Source organism: Carassius gibelio, chromosome B9 (genome assembly GCF_023724105.1).
Source record: "Carassius gibelio isolate Cgi1373 ecotype wild population from Czech Republic chromosome B9, carGib1.2-hapl.c, whole genome shotgun sequence".
NCBI lineage: Eukaryota > Metazoa > Chordata > Actinopteri > Cypriniformes > Cyprinidae > Carassius > Carassius gibelio.
The window spans coordinates 12,977,529-12,998,975 of record NC_068404.1 but is presented as its reverse complement, the minus strand read 5'-3'; the positions used below and the strand labels follow the sequence as shown (position 1 = coordinate 12,998,975).

General features: G+C 40.3%; 1 protein-coding gene across 1 annotated transcript; it reads right to left on the bottom strand.

Moving 5' to 3' along the window:
* Nucleotides 1-78: 78 nt before the first annotated feature.
* LOC127964575 (dnaJ homolog subfamily C member 3) lies at nt 79-14,234 on the bottom strand. The gene is made up of 12 exons (XM_052564806.1): nt 14,043-14,234; nt 13,365-13,475; nt 13,014-13,138; nt 12,833-12,907; nt 12,190-12,342; nt 2,649-2,830; nt 2,204-2,323; nt 1,423-1,528; nt 1,217-1,337; nt 914-1,046; nt 659-807; nt 79-563 (listed from the first exon to the last, which is right to left on the bottom strand). Exons 1-12 carry the CDS (start codon nt 14,122-14,124, stop codon nt 412-414), a joined length of 1,509 nt encoding a protein of 502 aa, XP_052420766.1. The 5' UTR covers nt 14,125-14,234; the 3' UTR covers nt 79-411.
* Between the last annotated feature and the right edge of the window lie 7,213 nt (nt 14,235-21,447).

Here is a 21,447-nt window from a genome sequence, read left to right as displayed (position 1 = left end):
TTTAATTGCACAAATATGTTTAATCTAAACGCTGCTATGCTCTTCAGTCATAGTAAAAACAGACCAAAATAAGTCATGTTCATTTAAATAAGGATTCAAATCTCTTTATTTCCCTTATTTACAACATAGTTTGAATCATAGAAAAATAGCATTGTTTTCTATGTACATATTATTCTTGGGAATGAAAAGGTCAGCGCTCACAGACTTCGCTTGTCTATTAAGCTTGCGCTCTGGATTGTAAGATCCCTGAAAGTGCAGGAGCTGCTCCGAAGAATAATGGAAATGGGATCATTTGTGTTTGAAGGCGCTGGTCATGTCCGAGTCGTGCCCATGGGGGGGGGTTCAGAAGGTGCCAGCTCATACAGGCGGACTCCAGCACATATCCAGGCCCTAGGTCTATTCAGCCGAGCCTTAGTTGAAATTGAACTTGAAATTAAAAGGTCCAGAACCGAAAGGATTGAAGTTGTCCCAGCCACCACGGAAGTGGTGGTGGTGATGCCCCCCTCCCTGCTGACTCTCGGGATCCATGGGGTCCTCGCCCTGATCAAACTTACTCCTCATCTCTGCAGAGATGCAGAAAAACTGGACTAAGTTACCACAGAACATGAACTGAGCAACAACAGGGTGAAGAAAAAACAAATGTGGCAGTAAAGTATACCTGGATCGGTGAGAACTTCTTTGGCTTGAGCGATGTCTATGAACTTCTTCTCTGCCTTTTTCTTTTCTTCTGCATCCTGGAAATTGTCTGGATGCCACTGCTGCGCCAGCTTTCTGTATGCTTTCAGGATCTCTTTCTTCTGGGCGGTTCTGCGAGCACAGCAGTTTAAGAAGTGTGTTTACTTCCTTTAGAAGAAGTATTAGGCCTCTGCATTGATTTACAGATGACACTGATTTGCTGTGTGTATTAACTAACCTCTTTACACCCAGGATCTTGTAGTAATCTCTCTTCTGGGACTGTTTGAGGAGCCGCTGTGCTCTTTCCAGACCCTCCTTGATCTGCCGGTCGTTCTCACTATGTTCTTTAGCACTCTCAAAGTCCTTAATGGCTGCAAAAAGAACACAATTCGGTCACTTCACCTCATCATTTTAAAAGCAATCTTAAGGAAAATACTATTAAAAGTAGCCAAGTTCCTATCTTAATAACTCACTCAGTTATTAACAAAATATAAAAACTGTTACAATGGATCAAAAAATGAATGCATATATCCAGATCTACCTTCTTCATACTGGTCGTCCTGGAGGTAGGCCTCTGCTCGGTCTTTTAAAGCATTCACATTCTGAGGGTCTGCTTTCAGAACTTCACTGCACACTGAGATGGCTTTGGGAGTTTGTTGGTCCTGAGGAATGAGATAAAAACAATCACTCATGCAGTGTATGCTTTGGTAGATAGCGACACCTTGTGGTCAAGGAGCTCAGTCTCACCTTTGACAAACAGTGGCACATGCGTTCTTTGGCGTTAAGAATGAACTGAGGAACATTTGGTTCAGTCTTCATGACAGACTCATATTTACTAATGGCATCGCTGAACCTGGGGATTTAGAAAAAACAAAAAAACATTTAATGTCTTTAGATTGGCAATGAGTGTACATTCACTTTAATGGGTTTCAAGAAAACGGATCGTAAGTGGCAGAAAAGAATATTCCATTTCAAATGAAAACTTCACTTTTTATTTATTGAAGAATCCTGGAAAAGAATCCGGAAGTGCAAACTCTGAAGAATTATGAAACTAAAGACTGAAATGGCTGCTGTAAATTCATCATCACGGGAATAAATGACACTTTAAAATGTTAAAATAGAATATAGTTATTTTTAAAATATTTTATAATATTACAGTTTTTACTGTTTTTTTAATTAAATGAATAAATGAAGCCTTGCTGCACATAAAAGACTCATTTCAAAAATTTAAAAAGACCTCAAACTTTTGAATGATAGTTAATTCGAATGTTAATAATTTGAATGTTAATTCTATTCAAATCAATGAATTATATTATATATTTATGGTATCCTGGAATCCCTGTGAGCCTGCATAAGACAAGTTTGAAAAATGAATGGATGTTATATTATATGGAAATATAAAACGACAACAAAAAGTAACATTACTAAAAATAACAGGTAAAAATAAGAAAAATAATCTATAAATCACAATATTATTATTAGAATTATTGTTATATTCTTTACAAAATATAGGAACTTTGGGACATACATTTGCTGCTGGATCAGTTCCTCAGCAGCTTGTATCTGTTTGTTGAGCTTCTTAACTTGCTTGTAGTGGCTGAAGCACTGCTTATGATCCGGGTCCAGTTTCAGACACTCCCTCACCTCACTGCAAAAAAAAAAAAATGATAATAAAAACACACACACACACACACACTATTAGGCATGGTTCCAGCTGCTAAACATTTATTACAAATTCTAAACAACCAGACTGAAAACTGGATGCCACTCACTTTGGACATGGAGCATAGTGTGGCACTTACTTGTACATTTATCTTTGCATACATTTCATTTAATTTCAAATACGATTATTAAAACATAATAGGCAATATAAGTTAAGGTCTATATTGTGCAATACACTAGTAGGCTTAGAATGCTTTTGTAGTATACATGAACTCCAAACTCCCAGACCTTAAGCATTAATGTTATCTTACTTGAGGGACATCTCATGGTCTCCCAGGTTGTAATAGATGGTGCTGAGCTTGTAGAAAGCCTGAGTGTTGTCACTTTTTAGTTTTGAAGCAGCTTTGAGGTCACTGATGGCTTTGCCCATTTCACCCAACTGAATGAAACACTCTGCCCGCATTTCTCTGGAGTCCGCATCCCAAACACACGTCTGAAAAGATGACAAGCAAAGACTTGACAGTGATATTTATAATAATGCCTTGCTATTGGCAGTTAATATGATATTGGTTTTGTTTACGGTTCCTACAAAGCAAACATGATGACATTACTGAATAAAAAGTGCCCTTATTGAGCAGCAGTAATCCCTTTGTGCACCAGGACAAAACCACCTGGATCACTACAGTAAACAGGAACCTCTCGAAGGTCAATTCAAACCTTTGAGTTACTATAGCAGGGTCATTGATTAAGGTCAATCTCATTTTGGTATCACTGCTATACTATTATAGATTTCTTAATATTTCTAATTAGATTCTATTTTTATGTGTTCTATTTTTTTATTGTTATTTACAAAATATAGCAGCTTTGGAACATACTTCTTTGGATCAGTTTTGCAGCGGTGTAAGTTTGTTACTTTAATAGTCACTGCTGTACTAGAATAGCTTCTGTTGATATTTCAAATAAGATTTGATTTTTTTTATTTTCCGTTTACACTTATTTTAAATGAAGGTTTAGTAATTTGTGTTTTTCATTTTTAGTAGCTTTTAAAGATTTTTTTTTTTTTTTTAATATGCATATATAGTTTTTCTTTCTTTTTATTTATTTGTTTAAATTGGTTTAGGTTAAGTTATTTACATTTTACGTAAGTTTAACCCCTTAACTGTAACTCACATTTTTGAACACTGACTTTGTAGTGCACAATCCAAACTTAAATTTGTATAATTCATGAATGAAAATATTTTGTAACATGATATTGATGTACCATTTTCATTTTAAAGGATGAATTTTGAGATTTTAAGTTTTCAGTCGATATATAATTTCTGATGATTTCTAAAATGTGATAGAGAAAAAGGCAACAAAGAAGTCTCTTTTTTTAAACAAAGGTCAAAACTCCAGTTATAATTTAGATTTTTGAGGGTGCACTCTTGTCATAAATTAATCGATTACTTTTCCTAGATAATCTTTAACAAAAAACATTGGTAAATATATTGTAGAAAAGGCCCCAAAGTTATGTTATTGTTGCTATTATTTAGTACAGTTGACCATAACGTGCTTTATGTTTCACTTTACTCCCGTTTATTCAGTGTTTGTAATAGGGTAGCAAAGGCGCGCGCTGGTTTGTATATTATATCTGACGTCACGCAGTAGTATGCAGTACGATAGAGATGGTCAGTCGGTTGTCACGCAGTTAGTATTCAGTATGATAGAGATCATCGGTCGGTAAAATTATAATTGTGAGTGACACTTTCCTCAGCGTGTGCGTGAATGAGAAAAGTAAGTAAATCTGCTGCATTACTCGTGATATTGTATTTCTTGGACAGCTGTTATTTCTGATGTTCGATATGGATGAGAGTTAGGAGTTTAGGGGTCGTTACACGACCGCTGTGTTAATTATATTCACGTTTGTACGTTACTTTCTAGCTTCGGTCCACCTGACTTAGTACGTTGGGTTAAATGGGTCACATCGTGTTCAGACATGTTTATTTTATTCAATACTTGTTGTTATGAATGTTAAGTGCTCTGTGGCTGAGTAAAATATGAAGTGGTGTTAAATATCATTATCTGGACTGCTATTGATGCTTTAAAGTATATCATAGAAGACAGAAAGTTCTATCTACGTTATTGATAACTTAATGCATGGTAGAAAATCTGAGAAGTGTCTGAATCCTTTCTCTCTGCTTACATTTTAGGGTTTAAGAGATATAGTCATATTCTGACTACTGTTTAATTTATGTTTGTAATGTTTATTGAATGAGTGTATGCATATGTTTCCTTTATTCATTTGTATTTGTTCTCTCTTTATAGAAACCACACTAGAAATTACTCTCACCTTTAAACTCACTCATACAAGAAAGAGGAGGAATAAACAGAATAATAAGAATTATCTCTCCGCTCTTCATTTCATACTCTGGAATATTTGGCCTTAAGTGGTGTTCTGGCCGACACACCTGAGTGAACCTGGTGATAAACCCAGAATTAGCACCTTGACTGAGTGTTTAACCATTATCTTCACTTCATTGATGGTCCTTCGAGCCGGATATTACTGGGTTTATGTCAGAGATGGAATTACATCCAGAGTATGATGTTTGTGGTGCACGTCCCAAACGGCACATTCGCCCACCTGTGCGCTATGCAGATTATGAGGTTGATTATAGGGGCTACATCGGTGAGAGGTACAGAGAGGAATTAGAGAGTACTCACCAGGAGGGAAATGCCAGGATGACACCCCTCTCCTCCCCTTATGACTCTTCCCTTCGCCTGCAGAGGCGGGATGCTATTCTTCAGGAGATGGACCTGGGCTATAGGGCGGAGAACCAACAGCCCAGCCAGAAGAATCAGCTAGCCCCCCAGCGGTTTCCAGAGAGAGAGTTTAGGGAACAGCTACGAGATTACTCTACTCCCCTGCCTTCAGTGCTGCACCCCATACATCCACAGGAGGAGAGCCGAGTTGAGTTAGATGACATTCGTCATGAAAGACACCTTCTGCAGCAGACACAGCGGGACATGGCATCAGACTTAGTCGAGCTAAGAGCATTGCGAGCAGACATGAAACAGTTAGTAGATGCTGTTCGCAACATGCAGAGTCCAACCTCTATTCATACCAGAAAGCCAGAGTTAACGGTGATGTCGCCATGGCCACCTGTTGAACGCAAACCTAAAGCTGAGGAAGAGGATGATTGGCCTGCACCACCACCATGGCCAGACCCAGAATTGGACGAGCCTCTCCCTAGTGTCCCACCTATAGCACACTCGCTTATCAGTAGAATAGATGAGGTTCCAAGAATTAAGGAAGAAGCACCACCAGCCCCAGCTCCTAACATGTTTGTGGGCCAGCCACAAGTTAATCACTCAGCACGTGAGGCCCTTCCTACCGCCAGGCCATGGGAGGACACTGCCCGTCATCCACCTCCCTGGTTCAAGCCCATTCAGTTTTTGCCGCAGACACACAGATTACCTTCAGCTGAGCCCAAGTACCCTACTGCTTATGGTGGTCAACGGAGTGAGTTTGGCTCCAACCTAACGCCCCAGCAGCGCCATCCAGGCATGGCATGGACACAGCCCCCGCCTTTTAGCTCACCTCAGGATCGTAACTACAGCATCCCAGAACCAAGTTACCGTGGGCCACGCCCAACAATCCGCAACTTCTCAAGTCGGGACCCAAGTGAGTTCGCGCGGCTCAAGATCTCATTGGAGAACCTCCTACCACATGATGCATCTGAGCTGTTTAAATATCAAGTGTTGGTCGATCACCTGCAACTAGAAGAAGCCAGGTTAATAGCAGATGCTTACCTTAACTCCCCAACACCCTTCTCAGACACAATGGTTGCCCTCAATGACAAGTTCGGCCGGCCACATCAGATAGCGCTGAGGCGTATTGCTGCTGTGATGGACTCACCAGACATAAGGCGGGGAGACTTTGCCGCCTTTGAGAAGTTTGCACTCCAGATACAATCACTGGTGGGGATGCTGAAGACGCTTGGCCACGAGGGTGAAGTGGAACTACAATGTGGCTCACATGTTGCTCGTCTGTTGAGCAAGCTGCCGCCTGAGCAGAGAGCAGAGTTTCGCCGCTGCATGTACCATCAGGGCACACAAACCCACACCTTAACTAATCTTTCAGATTGGTTGAAATACGAGTCTTGGTGCCAGGACTCTGAAGGACAGTTAGCTGTGAGAGGAGCTCGGGAGAAGCCGGTGTCCAGATATGAGGGTAGGAAGGGTAAGCAACCTACTACTGTCCTCCATGGTGTGAAGGACACTGCTAAGAAATCTGAGGCTCCAGTTCCAAGCAGCTCCTTCAAAAGGATCAAGAGCAAGCCATATTGTCCATTCTGCAATAATGAGGAACACTACCTTAGCCAGTGCACAGAGGTATCCAGGCTAACAAAGGATCAGCTGACCGAATGGATAAAAAGTAACAAGAGGTGTTGGCGATGTGCACGGCCACACCAGGCGGCCCAGTGCAACTTAAAAAAACCATGCAGCCTCTGCCAAGGGAAACATCTCCAGGTTCTGCATGAGGTGAATATGAGGTCATCCAAGGAGGCAGCGTCAACACCGGCAGTGAAAAGCCAAGGCACCAGGGGGACAACAGGGGTTCTGTATTTAGACAGACCCACTGAAGGCAGTCGGGTCCTTCTGAAAGTTGTCAAAGTCCGCCTTCACCATGGTGACCAATCAATCAACACCTATGCCATACTTGATGACGGTTCTGAGAGAACTATGCTGTTGTCAGATGCTGCAGAGAAGCTAGGTGTGCAGGGGATTCAAGAGGACCTACCACTACGTACAATTAGAGAGGAAGTGCAGACACTTCGTGGTGCATCAGTGTCGTTCTTTATTTCTTCGCCATTAAACCCAAAGACCAAGTTTAAGATTACAGGTGCATTCACTAGTGATCGTATTGGACTAGCTGCCCATACTTACCCCATGGAGCAACTCCGGAACACCTACAAGCACCTCACTGGCCTTCCCATACGGACTCTTATAAATGTCAAACCCCTGCTTCTCATTGGGAGTGACCATCCCCATCTCGTCACTCCCATTGAACCTGTCAGATTGGGACCTCCAGGTGGGCCTGCTGCCATCCGCACAAGGCTGGGCTGGACTCTGCAGGGCCCATCGAGTGTAGTCCGTCACCACGCCCAATCACAGCAGTGTCTATTTACAACAGTAACACCCCAGGTGAGCGAGCTTATGAAACATGTTGAGAGATTATGGCAGGTCGACATTGTTCCATTCAGAAGCGAGAAACTAGTTACTCGTTCAAGGCAGGACCAAGAGGCCATCAGCATCCTGGAGACCAAAACCATCAGGGTAGAGGTTGATGGCATTCTCCGTTACGCAACCCCACTGCTCCGCCGGAAAGACATGCCGCTCCTTCAGGCTACCAAAGAAGCCGTCATGCCCTGTTTACGAAGTGTAGAGAGGCGACTTGCCAGAGATCCTGCACGAGCAGAAGCCTACAGAGTGGAGATGGAGAAATTAATAAAGGCGGGCTCTGTCATCAAGTGTGGACCGAAAGTTTCAGACAAGGAAGGTTGTGAGGAATGGTATATCCCTCACCATATGGTGAGCCATAATGGCAAGAATAGGCTGGTATTCAACTGCTCCTATCAGTATCGAGGGCAGAACCTCAACGACCATCTACTGCCTGGGCCGACCTTAGGAGCATCACTCCTGGGAGTTCTGCTAAGATTCCGAGAGCATGCAGTTGCAGTTAGCGGAGACATTAGAGGCATGTTCCACCAAGTTCGCCTCCTTCCAGAGGATCGTGCTCTGCTCAGATTTCTTTGGCGCGACATCAGTCAAGAAGGACCTCCTGCAGTGTACGAGTGGCAGGTGCTACCATTTGGTACAACGTGTAGCCCCTGCTGTGCCACATTCGCCTTACAGCGCCATGTCTCTGATAACAGCCAGCCAGATGAAGATGTGAGGATATCAGTTCAGAAATGTTTTTATGTAGATAACTGCCTCCAGAGTGTTCCCACAATTGTGGAAGCGAGGCACCTAGTCAACAAACTACGAGCCATTCTTGCGTCTGCAGGCTTCGATCTACGTCAGTGGGCCAGCAATGAACCAAGTGTAATAAGTCACCTACCAGAAGAGAGCTGCTCTGCTAGTGTTGAGTTGTGGCTGGCTCAGAACAAGATCGATACCCCAGAATCTACTCTAGGGCTAAGCTGGCTCTTCCACACGGATGTTCTTGGTTACAAGCATCGCCATGTGGAGTACGGTGTCCCCACGATGCGTAATATCTACAAGGTGCTGGCGAGTCAGTACGATCCACTCGGCTTCATCCTACCCTACACCACCAGGGCTAAGATAATCGTCCGACACCTTTGGGACAAACACAGGGGATGGGATGATCCACTATTACCGCAGGAGCTTCTGCAGCAATGGAAAGACTGGGAAGAAGAACTACAAGTATTACCTCAAGTCACCCTGCCCCGACCGTACTTGTCAAAGTCTGTGGACATCTCCGGTCTTCAGAGAGAGGTGCATGTATTTTGTGACGCCTCAGAAGAGGCGTATGGTTCAGTGGCGTACCTCCGGACCACTGACCAACATGGTGAAGTGTATCTGTCATTCCTGATGGCCCGTTCCAGAGTCGCTCCTAAGCAATTTCACTCTATGCCCCGATTAGAACTCTGTGCTGCCCTTACTGGTGCACAGCTCTCTCAGGTGCTGAAGAGGGAGTTTACCATCCACATTGATCGGACAACCCTTTGGTCAGATTCCACAACGGTGCTGACATGGCTGAGGTCTGAATCCTGTCGGTTTAAGGTCTTTGTGGGCACCCGCGTGGCCGAGATACAGGAGCTGACTGACGGGCATGCCTGGAGATATGTTGATACCGCAAGAAACCCTGCGGATGACGTAACACGCGGAAAGAAGCTGCGAGAGCTTATTCAACCAAATAGATGGAGCCTGGGACCAGCCTTCCTCCTGAACAGTCCAGCCTCATGGCCAGAGGACCCCACTGTTGACCAAACAGAAGATACCTCAGAGCTACGCAAACCTATCTTCTGTGGGGTCGCCGCCGTTGCATCAAGCCAGTCAACTTCAGAACTGGGCCAATACAGCTCGTGGAAGGAGTTGTTGGAAGGGACAGTGCAGGAGCTGCATGGGGCGGCCAACTCTAATGATAAGCCCACAGCTGAAGACTACCGACAGGCTGAACAGTTAATATTTCAGAGGGCTCAGAGGGATAGTTTTCAGCAGGAGTACCACCTTCTGAAAGCTGGTAAACCTGTCCCCAGCTACAGTCGACTTCGCATGCTGTCTCCAGAGCTGGATGAAAAGGGAGAGCTCATTCGTGTTGGAGGACGACTCCGTCGAGCAGAAGGTCTAGAACTGACCACTCTTCATCCAGTCATCTTGGACCCAGGTCATCGAGTAACTACGCTCTTGATTCAAGACTTTGATAACCGCCTCAACCACCCAGGACCAGAGCGGGTATTCGCCGAGCTTCGACGCTCCTTCTGGATCCTGCGAGGACGTGAGGCTATCCGGCGCTACCAGTATAGTTGCGCTGACTGTAGACGATGGAGGGCAAAACCTGCAGTGCCGAAGATGGCAGACCTGCCATCAGCCCGTCTGCGCCTTTTCAAGCCTGCTTTCTATTCTACGGGGATGGACTGTTTTGGGCCATTTGAGATCAAAGTGGGCCGGCGCCGGGAGAAGAGATGGGGGATCATTTTCAAGTGCCTCACAACTAGGGCGGTGCACTTGGACCTCCTTACTGCTATTGATACGGATGCTTTTCTGATGTCCCTTCGTCGGTTCATTGCCCGTAGAGGAACGCCTGCAGAGCTGTTCTCCGATCAGGGGACAAATTTCAAGGGAGGTGAGCGGGAACTCCGTGAAACTTTCACTGAAATGTCTAAAGAACTACGACATCTCCTTGCACCACAGAAGATCTCCTTCCGCTTTAACCCCCCAGCAGCTCCCCATTTCGGAGGGGTGTGGGAGAGGGAGATACGCTCAGTTAAGAGCGCACTCTATGCCACAGTCGGTGCTCAGCCTGTTCCAGAAGAAGTGCTTCGGACCGTACTTACTGAGGTGGAAGGGATCCTTAACAGTAAACCCTTGGGTTATGTGTCTTCAGATGCCAGTGACCCAGATCCAGTGACTCCCAGTGTTCTTCTCATGGGGCGGCCTGATGGTTCGCTACCTCAGGTAGTCTACCCCGAAAGTGAGCTCATCTGTCGCCGGCGTTGGAAGCACTCCCAAATCTTGGCTGATCACTTCTGGGCCCGTTTCATCCGACTCTATTTGCCGAGTCTACAAGCTCGCCAGAAGTGGCAGGCTACACCAGCTGATATTGCAGGGGACTGTGTAGTGATGATCGTTGATCCGCATCTTCCGAGGGCCCTCTGGCCCATTGGAAAAGTAGTCAAGACTCATCCCAGCCCTGACGGGCACATCAGGTCCGCTGATGTAAAGGTGAAGGAGAGAATCTACACCCGGCCAGTTGCCAGGCTGGTTGTTCTCCCTGCACTTCCTTCTGGTGAAGATGGAGATGGTTTCACTCCTGCCACTACACCCCAGCCATAGAACTTTGTTGCCTTTAGTGATGAGCAAATGTATTACATACATTTGGGGGCGGCTGTAGAAAAGGCCCCAAAGTTATGTTATTGTTGCTATTATTTAGTACAGTTGACCATAACGTGCTTTATGTTTCACTTTACTCCCGTTTATTCAGTGTTTGTAATAGGGTAGCAAAGGCGCGCGCTGGTTTGTATATTATATCTGACGTCACGCAGTAGTATGCAGTACGATAGAGATGGTCAGTCGGTTGTCACGCAGTTAGTATTCAGTATGATAGAGATCATCGGTCGGTAAAATTATAATTGTGAGTGACACTTTCCTCAGCGTGTGCGTGAATGAGAAAAGTAAGTAAATCTGCTGCATTACTCGTGATATTGTATTTCTTGGACAGCTGTTATTTCTGATGTTCGATATGGATGAGAGTTAGGAGTTTAGGGGTCGTTACACGACCGCTGTGTTAATTATATTCACGTTTGTACGTTACTTTCTAGCTTCGGTCCACCTGACTTAGTACGTTGGGTTAAATGGGTCACATCGTGTTCAGACATGTTTATTTTATTCAATACTTGTTGTTATGAATGTTAAGTGCTCTGTGGCTGAGTAAAATATGAAGTGGTGTTAAATATCATTATCTGGACTGCTATTGATGCTTTAAAGTATATCATAGAAGACAGAAAGTTCTATCTACGTTATTGATAACTTAATGCATGGTAGAAAATCTGAGAAGTGTCTGAATCCTTTCTCTCTGCTTACATTTTAGGGTTTAAGAGATATAGTCATATTCTGACTACTGTTTAATTTATGTTTGTAATGTTTATTGAATGAGTGTATGCATATGTTTCCTTTATTCATTTGTATTTGTTCTCTCTTTATAGAAACCACACTAGAAATTACTCTCACCTTTAAACTCACTCATACAAGAAAGAGGAGGAATAAACAGAATAATAAGAATTATCTCTCCGCTCTTCATTTCATACTCTGGAATATTTGGCCTTAAGTGGTGTTCTGGCCGACACACCTGAGTGAACCTGGTGATAAACCCAGAATTAGCACCTTGACTGAGTGTTTAACCATTATCTTCACTTCATATATATTTGGGAGTCTTAGACCTTTCCAACGATATATAATTTGTCAAGATTAGATTAGATTTAATTGTAATATAGTGAAGTAAATGTAGGCGTCCCACAGGGGGGACGGGGTGACAGTTAACAGGTTTTTCTAAAAACAAAAATACATTATTTTCTTGGCTATAGCTCTAGGTATGGTTCATGATAATAACCCTGCTCCAGGTTAACTCACATCAATGATAATGTCGAGGTGCGGTACAGCAGAGCTGTAGTCTCTGCGGTTGAAATCGCTCTGAGCCTGGCCCACCAGTCTCTGAATTTCATCAGATTTCTTCAGCTGGCTCTGTGCCTCCTGCTCTTCCCTGCTGCTTGGGTTTGATTTGAGCTAAAAGGCAAAAAAAAAACTATCACACTTAAGAAAATGAACAGATAGCAAGTGTCAGAACAGCAGAACATTTCAATTGTGCAGGTTAAACGAAGCCTTTGGAGTAATGACAAGAAATATTCCCCACTGACTCACCCAACTAAGAATACTCTGGAGAAGGATGAGGGCACTTCAGGGAGACTTAATGAAATATTGTTTCCTCATAGGTATTACAATAGAAATGTTAACGTGAGATAGAATGTATTGTCATTTTCTCCAGAAGATCAACTTGAGGCCAATACCAACAGCTTGTATTTTAGTATTAAGTTCAACCGATACTAACCTTGTCTGAAATATTTATTTTTAAAGAACGACTTTTACTGCAGTTTTAATACGCTACAGAAAAATTTCAGAAATCAATTTACATCCGGGTGTTATTATACACGATGGCAGGTAATGATCAACCATTGTCCAACTGGTGCATCTCTAATGCTAATCAAATCCCACACACCACTTTTTTGAAATCACTTTCGGCTTCATCAAGTTTGCCGTGTTTCAGCAGTAGGTTTCCTCTCTGAAGCCTCGCCTGTGGATTAAGAAGAAACACTGGTTACACAGGTTTTGGTAAGTCATATAAAAAAAAAAAAAATGTTGTACATATTTTAGAGTGTGAAATGATTCTGGGAACCCACCGATGTGAAGTCCGGTTTAAGTTCGATGACTTTGCTCAGGTCTGGTAATGCAGATTTTGACTTTCCCATGGCAAGGTACACAGTTGCTCTCCTATAGTACACCATGTAATTTTTGGGGTCACCATCTGATAATTAAAAAAGAAGAAGAATAATATTTTAGATCAATTACTAAAAAAATAAAAGAGTGTGTGATGCACGTGTGCATATATACACATATACATACATACACACACTTTCATTTTATGATCAAAACTAGACACGTTGCTTAAATAGAAAACTTTACTGTGTGGGAAAAGAATGCATTTTACACAAGATTATTTAAGTTCTCAAGTAAACAGGTTCAGTACTCACCAACAGCAGCGTGGAAGTGAGAGAGAGCATCTGCCAGCTGTCCTGCAGCCAGAAGCTTCTTCCCCATCTCCAGATGATTCTCAACACCACCATCCTTCCCACCTTTAACTCCTGCAGCACACGTGAAAGGAAAATACGTTTTAATCTAGATGAACCACATAGCACAATAAGGTATACATGCAATATCTGAACCATGTGTTCAGTAGTAAAGCAAATTAGTGTACAGTTAGTATGGCAATAGTACGCCTCAAACGTGTTCACTAGCGTCTACAATAGTCAGGAAGACTAGATTAGTAAACATTAAAGTGAAGTCAAACAGTGACAGACGACATACATTGTTGCAAACGGAATAACAGTATTCCTTTAGAGCAGTAAAATAGAAAAGAACAATGCTATAGACAAGATAACAACACAAAACCTAAATTATAACCCCATCATTAAGGCATTTAAAGCATGCTTGAAAGGTAACTGGATCCTCATCAGCGTGATTTGGACTCCATATGTAGTTCGTGAGTAACGTGTAGACATCTAAACCGCTGTGATTTTTCATCTCTTATTGACTGTTCTTTGAGTTAATTTATAAAAACAAACTCACTTTCTCTAAAGAAATGCCATGAAGATGAACAAATAAAAAAACTGGTTAAAATCCTTTCCTAAACAATAGAACTGACCACTTACCTTCGTATCGAAGATCGATTAAAACTAGTAAAAAGGGAACGTAGTTTAATAGTTTGTGCGCCACTGAACTTATGGCAACCATATTTACTTTGTCTCTCCTCCGTCAAATCACTGAATTAACATACAAAGATCCTTCAGACGCGCTGGACATTCGCATTGCTGTCAGGCCAACGGACATCATGCCCACTGGTCGTGGGGCACGCTGATTGGCTGATATTTCTCTAAACCCCGCCCATCGCGCCCGGTTAAACGGAGACAAGCCACGGCATCATTATTTTGGTTCTGTTTGCGCTTGCGCGGCAGTGAGCCAGCGTGCACGCTGTTGTAGACATGTGACTTCAATATGTAATGTACATTAATGATGTAGAACTGTATATTTCGCCTTCGTCAGATATTTTCTTTCTGACGTCTGTGACTGGCTACATTTAGGAACGTCTTCTCAGCTTGATTCTTCAGATAAACTGTGGAAGAAAAGTGCATAATTATAGGTTATTGTGATTAATATAAACGTCTTATTTCAAACTAAATTTCTCTTCTATATAATTTCTACCGTTCGGCCAGCTGTACCAGTGCGTCCAAGCCTGTGATGTTGTATGTGTTATGTAAAGAAAATCGGGAAGAATCTTTGTTGATGTACTTTTCTCTGGAGAAATCAAATGCAAAGAGGCAAGCACACTAAGCATCAAAAGAAGACAGCATTGCTGAAGTGATAACTGGTCAAATGCATAATTTATTTATCTTTTAAACCAAAATGTAATGACAGCATTTTATCAGTCTCATCATTAAATTAAAATTCAAGTACATTTATACATTTAGCAGATGCTTGTTGTATCCAAAGCGGCTTGCAGTGCATTCAGGCTAACTTTTTTTTTTTTTTACCTAACGTGTTCCTTTGGGAATCGAACCCACAACCTCGCGCTTTCATCATGCCATTAATTGACTGAAAAAACACTTTCCCTTTTATGTGACGTGATTCATGCTATAAAAGGATGATAACCATGAACTTTTCACAGACACCACCATCATCTTGTGATCAGGGAATTCCTGGTAATATTACTTTGATATTTGTTGCACTCTGAAATCACTGGCATTGTTTGTGGACCTTTTCAGAGCTTTTCAAAACATAAATAGTTTGACCATGTTTATGGAGCTTACCACAAAAGCTTTTCCAGTTTAATTATTTAGAGTCTTGTAATTGAAATAAACAACTCTCTAAAGTGATGTTTTGCTAGTTTATTTATTTTGATCTTCATCTTCAATGGTTTAAGTGGATATACAGTCTAATTCCAGTCTAGATCATGTCCAGCTCATATGTGAATTTTCACTTGAATAATAAAGGCTTGTATTAAACAACTGTGTGATATTATCAGACACCATCAGTCAGAAATGAATCAGCATGGTTTTTTGTGTTTCTTTTCATAATAAAATGAATTATTATTATTACAGTGCCATCTTCCGATACTTTGTGTGACCATGACACAATTCAACATCACCAGCACGGTTTACTCTAGAGCGGAGCATGCAGAATCCGTTTTTTTCTGGATTTTATGTATCATTGAGATTCCAGTTGTCCCCTTGACCATGTTTGCGTTGTGTTTTCTCATAAAATCTAAAAGTGCTGCTTCAGTTTATGTGATACATTTGATTCTTTCTGTTACAGATAATTCTTGTTGATATCAACAACCTAATGGGAACCTAGTAAATCAAATCATATGTGACCCAGGACCATAAAACCATTCTGAAGTGTATATATATATATATATATATATATATATATATATATATATATATATATATATATTTTTTTTTTTTTTATTTATACATCATCTGAAAGCTGAATAAATACGTTTTCCATTGATGTATGGTTTATTAGGATAGGACCATATTGAAATATATTTTTATATTTCTTAAATTTCATGGCCTGTCCTAATGTATAGCGTATTTTACCCCCATCCATGAATCCTCCTGTGTTTTGTTGGTACCTGGAAGGGCCTCTCTCACTCAACATCGCTCACTTCTCATTAATGCAAATTCATTTTGGGCATTCTTTATCTTGTGCTGCTGAATTACACCTTTCTCATTCTCCCCAATGCAATTAAAGTTTTTATTTAAGTCTTTGGATTTTCCAACTTTTTTTTACTGTCTCTGGTATCTAAAACCATTTTTTGACTGTTTATTGTTCGTGAGAAGTGACATTGATGATATACTGGCATTTCTTTACTGCTGTACTGGCTCTAACAGATGTCAGAATACAGCACAACACACAACCAGTACCAGCACTCATCATCATAATTTGCAATAACTAACAAGTAAAGCCATTTTTATTTATATGCAGTAGCACTTTATCAGAAGTTTCAGTATTTATACTGTAGTACCAAATCAGCAGTAAAAGTGTCATTATTCAGCTCAGTTTAGTTCACTGTTAAATTCATATGTTCAGTGTCAATGTTGCAAAGTTTGTAAGCTATTGAACTTCAACTTGAGCATGCAGAAGACAATAGTGGCATTTTCAGCCACTTCAGTTCAGCCAAGTCAATTCAGTTATGAAGTTAATCAGTTATGAAACAAAAAAGAAGCTGTCCCTGTGTTTGGCCGTTCTGGTGCTCAGAGCTCTGTAGCGTCGACCAGATGGCAACAGTTCAAAGAGAGAGTGTGCTGGGTGTGAGAGGTCCAGAGTTCTATTCCAACAGCTGTTCTATCTTAAATTATTTACTTTGTGTAAAATAAAGAAATAAATAAAAGCTTGATATTATTGGTCTATTTGGCGAGTGCAGCAGTGAGGTTCTAGAACTTTTAACCACCATAGCTTACTGTTTAGCATACTGTACAAAAAAATAAGTTTCTACAATATATTTAGTAGTAGATTATAACTGTCAGTTAATGTACATAATGTACATACTAATAAAAAATTAATTAAAATGTAAAGCCTGAATGCAATGTGAGTTGCTTTGGATAAAAGCATCTGCTAAATTCATAAATGTAAATGTTACATGGCAGAAATGTTCAGAAAAAAAACAATTAAAGACGTAATAAAAAAAACTATGAACACTATTAACAGCAATTATTATATGGTATGTTGCAATCAAACTTATGGCAATTTTTGTTAGTTCTGCATGTTGTTTTAGGGTTGGCATCATCTGAGGTCTGAGGAGGGGGTGACATCATATCTTCTCAGACGTTTACTATGCTCTGTGAAGAAACATCAAATGCCTAGAAAATGCAAACTGGTGCAGCAGTAGAGTGGGGGCTTGTTAATGTCTGTGGATTGAATGGGTTTTACTGGCAGACTAATTGGGGTGGGTCTGAAAAGAAACTCCATTATGGGTTCACTCACTTCACTCTCCCACTGCTCAACTCTCAACTTCTTCTATGGGGCTTGGATCCACATGGAGACCTCCGCAAACTTACGAGGACACATAATGACTTAAAATCTTTTCTTTTCTTTTCATATGGAATCTTTATGTAAAAAAAAAAAACTGATATTTAAACAATTATTCCATTATTATTATTATCCCAAAACAATTATTTACACTGTTGATTAACAACAAACTTAATAACAATATTAGAAATACTATCCATAAAAATATCCATTGATGATGTGTCTTATGAACATGGACTAATGAGATCATAAATGTGCAGCCCACAATGTAATCAATTAATTGCATGCTTTTAAGACTTTTTAACAGGCTTTCAGTTTGTTAATGGGGAAAATGGATTATTATTGCAGAGACCAAATCAATTTATACACTGACAGTTGAGTAAAAACACTATGTGGTTTTTGCTCAGCACCCAGGGAAAATATTGGAGCTTCTCAGAAGGTCGTTTAAACTTAGTGTATATGTCATACTCTTCAGAACATCATCATCAACTGATGAGCAACATCTTCAGTGTGTGGATCTATACAGTCGGATTGTAGGTAAGAGAAAGTCTTCTCATATGTTTGAAAATGCCATGTCTATATTGTTTTATATATATATATATATATATATATATATATATATATATATATATATATATATATATATATATATATATATATATATATACAGTATATACAGTATATACAGTATATTGAGTTACAATTTCTACAAACACTGCATGCCTTTTTGTGGATGTGGAAGGAAAAAAACTGTTTTCAATGTAATTTCTCATTTAGTCTCATCATGACAGTTTATTTAATACAATACATTTGTTGTTTTTTTCTGATCTGGTAAAGAGTAGCCTATTATTATATGTTCACCTATCCAAAATAAGGATATTACTTGATTAGTGCAGATCAGTGCTGCTTGCACATGGTTATCTGTTTTTGTTTGTTTGTTTGTTTTTGTTTTTAATAGTAGTAAATCCCAATTTTATTATTTCTACCCATATTGCTACCCATAGTCACAAGTTTCAGTTTTATTTTAACAATTCCTATCTTGACAATAAACATCTATATAAAATGTTTCTGGGAAATAAACTCTCCAGATCTGCCTATTCAGTTCAAGTTGGAGTTTGAGAAGGAATTTAAATTAAATAATTTTTCAGCTAAAGCTTTCAGAAAGCAAGTTAACAATAGATCAACGAAAGACTGGGGGGGGGGGGTGATAAACTAGCTAGTTTAACTATTAGTGCCAACTATTAATGCTATTTTTTTTTTCTAGAAATCTGTACACAGTAAATTAATCTCAGGTTTGTTGTTATTTCAGTGCTAATTTCCAAGACTTTCTGAGACCATGATGCTACTCAACAACAGCTCTAATGGGTCCAACGAGTCACATAACATGAACAAAACATATAAAATAGAAAATGGTGAAGCAGTGTTTATCTGGATTGTGAGCCTCTTTGAGATTCCAGTCATCTGCTTGACCCTGTGTGCATTGTGTTTTCTCATCAAGTCTCATCATGCTGCTTCGGTTTATGTGATACATTTGATTTTTTCTGATCTCTTGCAGATTGGTTTTATAATTGTATTAACAACCGACTTAGCGAGGGTTACATTGTGGAGTCCATATAAGTATTGTTTGATTGTGGGCTTGTTTTTCATGGCATTAATTGCTATTGAAAGATACATTTTAGTTTCCCACCCTCACTGGTACAGATCTCACAATTCAGTAAAAATGTCCTGTTTTATTTCTTTTATCATCTGGTTAATGCCTTTGACCTTCATAAAAATTCAAGTTCCAGGGATGTTTAGCCTGTTATCACAAAGTCTGGCATCTTTTATTCCTTACTCAGTAATCCTCATGTGTTTTGTTGGTACTTGGAGGGGTCTCTCTCATGCAATATCACTTACTTCTCATAAGCGGAAATTAATTTTGGGTAGTCTGTCTCTTGTGCTGCTGAATTACACATTACTCATCCTTCCCCTCTCAATTACAAGTTTGTTTTTAGAGTCTTTAGAGCCTCTAACTCCTACTTCTGAGAATGTTTATATTTTTTGTCACTGTCTCTTGTATCTTAACCCACTCGCTGACTGTTTATTGTACTTGTTCATGAGGAGAGATGCTGACAACATAATGAAGTCTCTTTTCTGCTGTTGCAGTTCACCTCAATCCATAACAAGCGGTACTAACTCTCATGCAATGACATCATAATGTTCAGAATCATAAAAGTGTCTATATATTTTAAATTTGAAGTGTTTATTATTTATTTTCAAAAAAGAAATCTACACTTTATTTTCATGTGTATTTGCATGCTTAGGGCCAAAAGTTTTGGCAGTGACATAAATGTATTGTTTTTTTGTTGCTTAAGCTGTTGTAGTGTTCATTCACACTGTTTCCAGATTGTTGTGTAGAATGATCTGATGCATTTTAAACACACACACACACACACACACACATACACACACAAAATACACTTTTTTTATCCTGATACAAAATGACCAGCTAAGATTAACTGACTAATCATAACAGCAGCACATGTGGAAGTGTGAATGAATACTAGTGAGGTGAAATCATTATCATAATAATTAGACTGTAAGAGCAGACTGATTGCTATAAAAGGAAGGAAGAAGCGTTTCCAATCATTTTGTTCTTGTTAGCAATGGTTACCTTCAAAGAAACGTGCAGCCATCATCGCTTTGCATCAGTTTGGCCTCACATGCAAGGAAACTGCTACGAAGAATATTGTACCTGAAAGAACCATTTACTGGATCAAGATCTTCGGGGAGAGAGGTTCAACTGCAGTGAAGAAGTCTTCAGGACGTCCCAGAGTGTCCAGCGTCTCCTCCTGAGGAGTCAGCTAGAGAATCGTGTCTCCAGCAGTGCAGGGCTTGCTCAGGAACGGCAGCAGGTCGGTGTGAGAGCATCTGCAGATACAGTGAGATCAAGACTTTTGGACAACGGCCTGGTGTCAAGAAGGGCTTCAAAGGAGCCACTTCACTCCAAGAAAAACATCAAGGACAGACTATAATTCTGCAGGAAGTACAAGGATTGGACAGCAGAAGACTGGTGTAAACTTATTTTCTTTCATGAAGCTCCCTTCTAACTGTTTGGGACATCTGGAAAATCGGTTGTTCGGATTGAAAGGAATTTATTGTTGTGAAGCATGCAGAACAAACTGTTTTAGAGAATTTCTTGTAATTCATAAGATAATCGTACACAGTTTATGAGCCTGTTAAATGAATTGAACATGCTTCATTCCTATGGCCCTATCAATAAAACTCCACACACATCTGTGGTGTCTGAACAAAGTCATTTCACTAATGTACACTAAGTAGATCATATTTATTAGAAGAAATTATATTTTAAACATGTGTTAAGATGTTTAGAGTTTTCAGTAACATGTTCTTTTGGTTTCCAGATGTGATATTTCTAAAAAAGTAATGGTGATATTTTTGTCATCCACATGTTCATGTTTCCAACTTGAACTTGTCATTTATAACACCTAAAGTAATGAAGACCATCACCAGCAGCAGCCAGTGAACCAGGACAGTGACTACACGCATGGTTAAAGCTGTGTGGCTTTCTGGAGTTGTTCTGTTATTTGTTGTTGTCCAGTCACGTTAGCATTTTGAGTCAGTTAAAAACACGTCAAAAACTAAATATCAGTAGTACACAGACTGGATTCTATATGGGACTAATAACTCCTGATTACTTATTAATTGATCATTTACTGTTGTGTAGCTGCAATTTTGAAATGCCTGGGTTATTGATTATTTTTGTGGGCAGTGAAAGCTTCTATGGTTTGCAAATTTTCTGTAGTAAAACTGGGAACCTAATGGAAATGCATTTGCAAATGACCTCAAGTCAAGGAAGTGACCATTGGTAAACCAGCTTTTTAATTTTTTTATTTTCATATAAAATATAATGGATTATAATTGCCCGAGCTGGTAGTAGAGCTGGTTAGAAGCCTTTTAAAATGAACCCTTCAGACGTATGAACACGGTAGGCTAGTAATGTGCCATTTATCAGTGGCAAGTGGT

Coding starts and splice junctions, on each gene's coding strand:
- LOC127964575 (XM_052564806.1), bottom strand. CDS start 14,124: ATGGTTGCCATAAGTTCAGTGGCGCACAAACTATTAAACTACGTTCCC. Junction 2,831..12,189: donor ACCTCGACATTATCATTGAT/GTGAGTTAACCT, acceptor TCATCTTTTCAG/ACGTGTGTTTGGGATGCGGA. Junction 808..913: donor AAGATCCTGGGTGTAAAGAG/GTTAGTTAATAC, acceptor CTGTGCTCGCAG/AACCGCCCAGAAGAAAGAGA.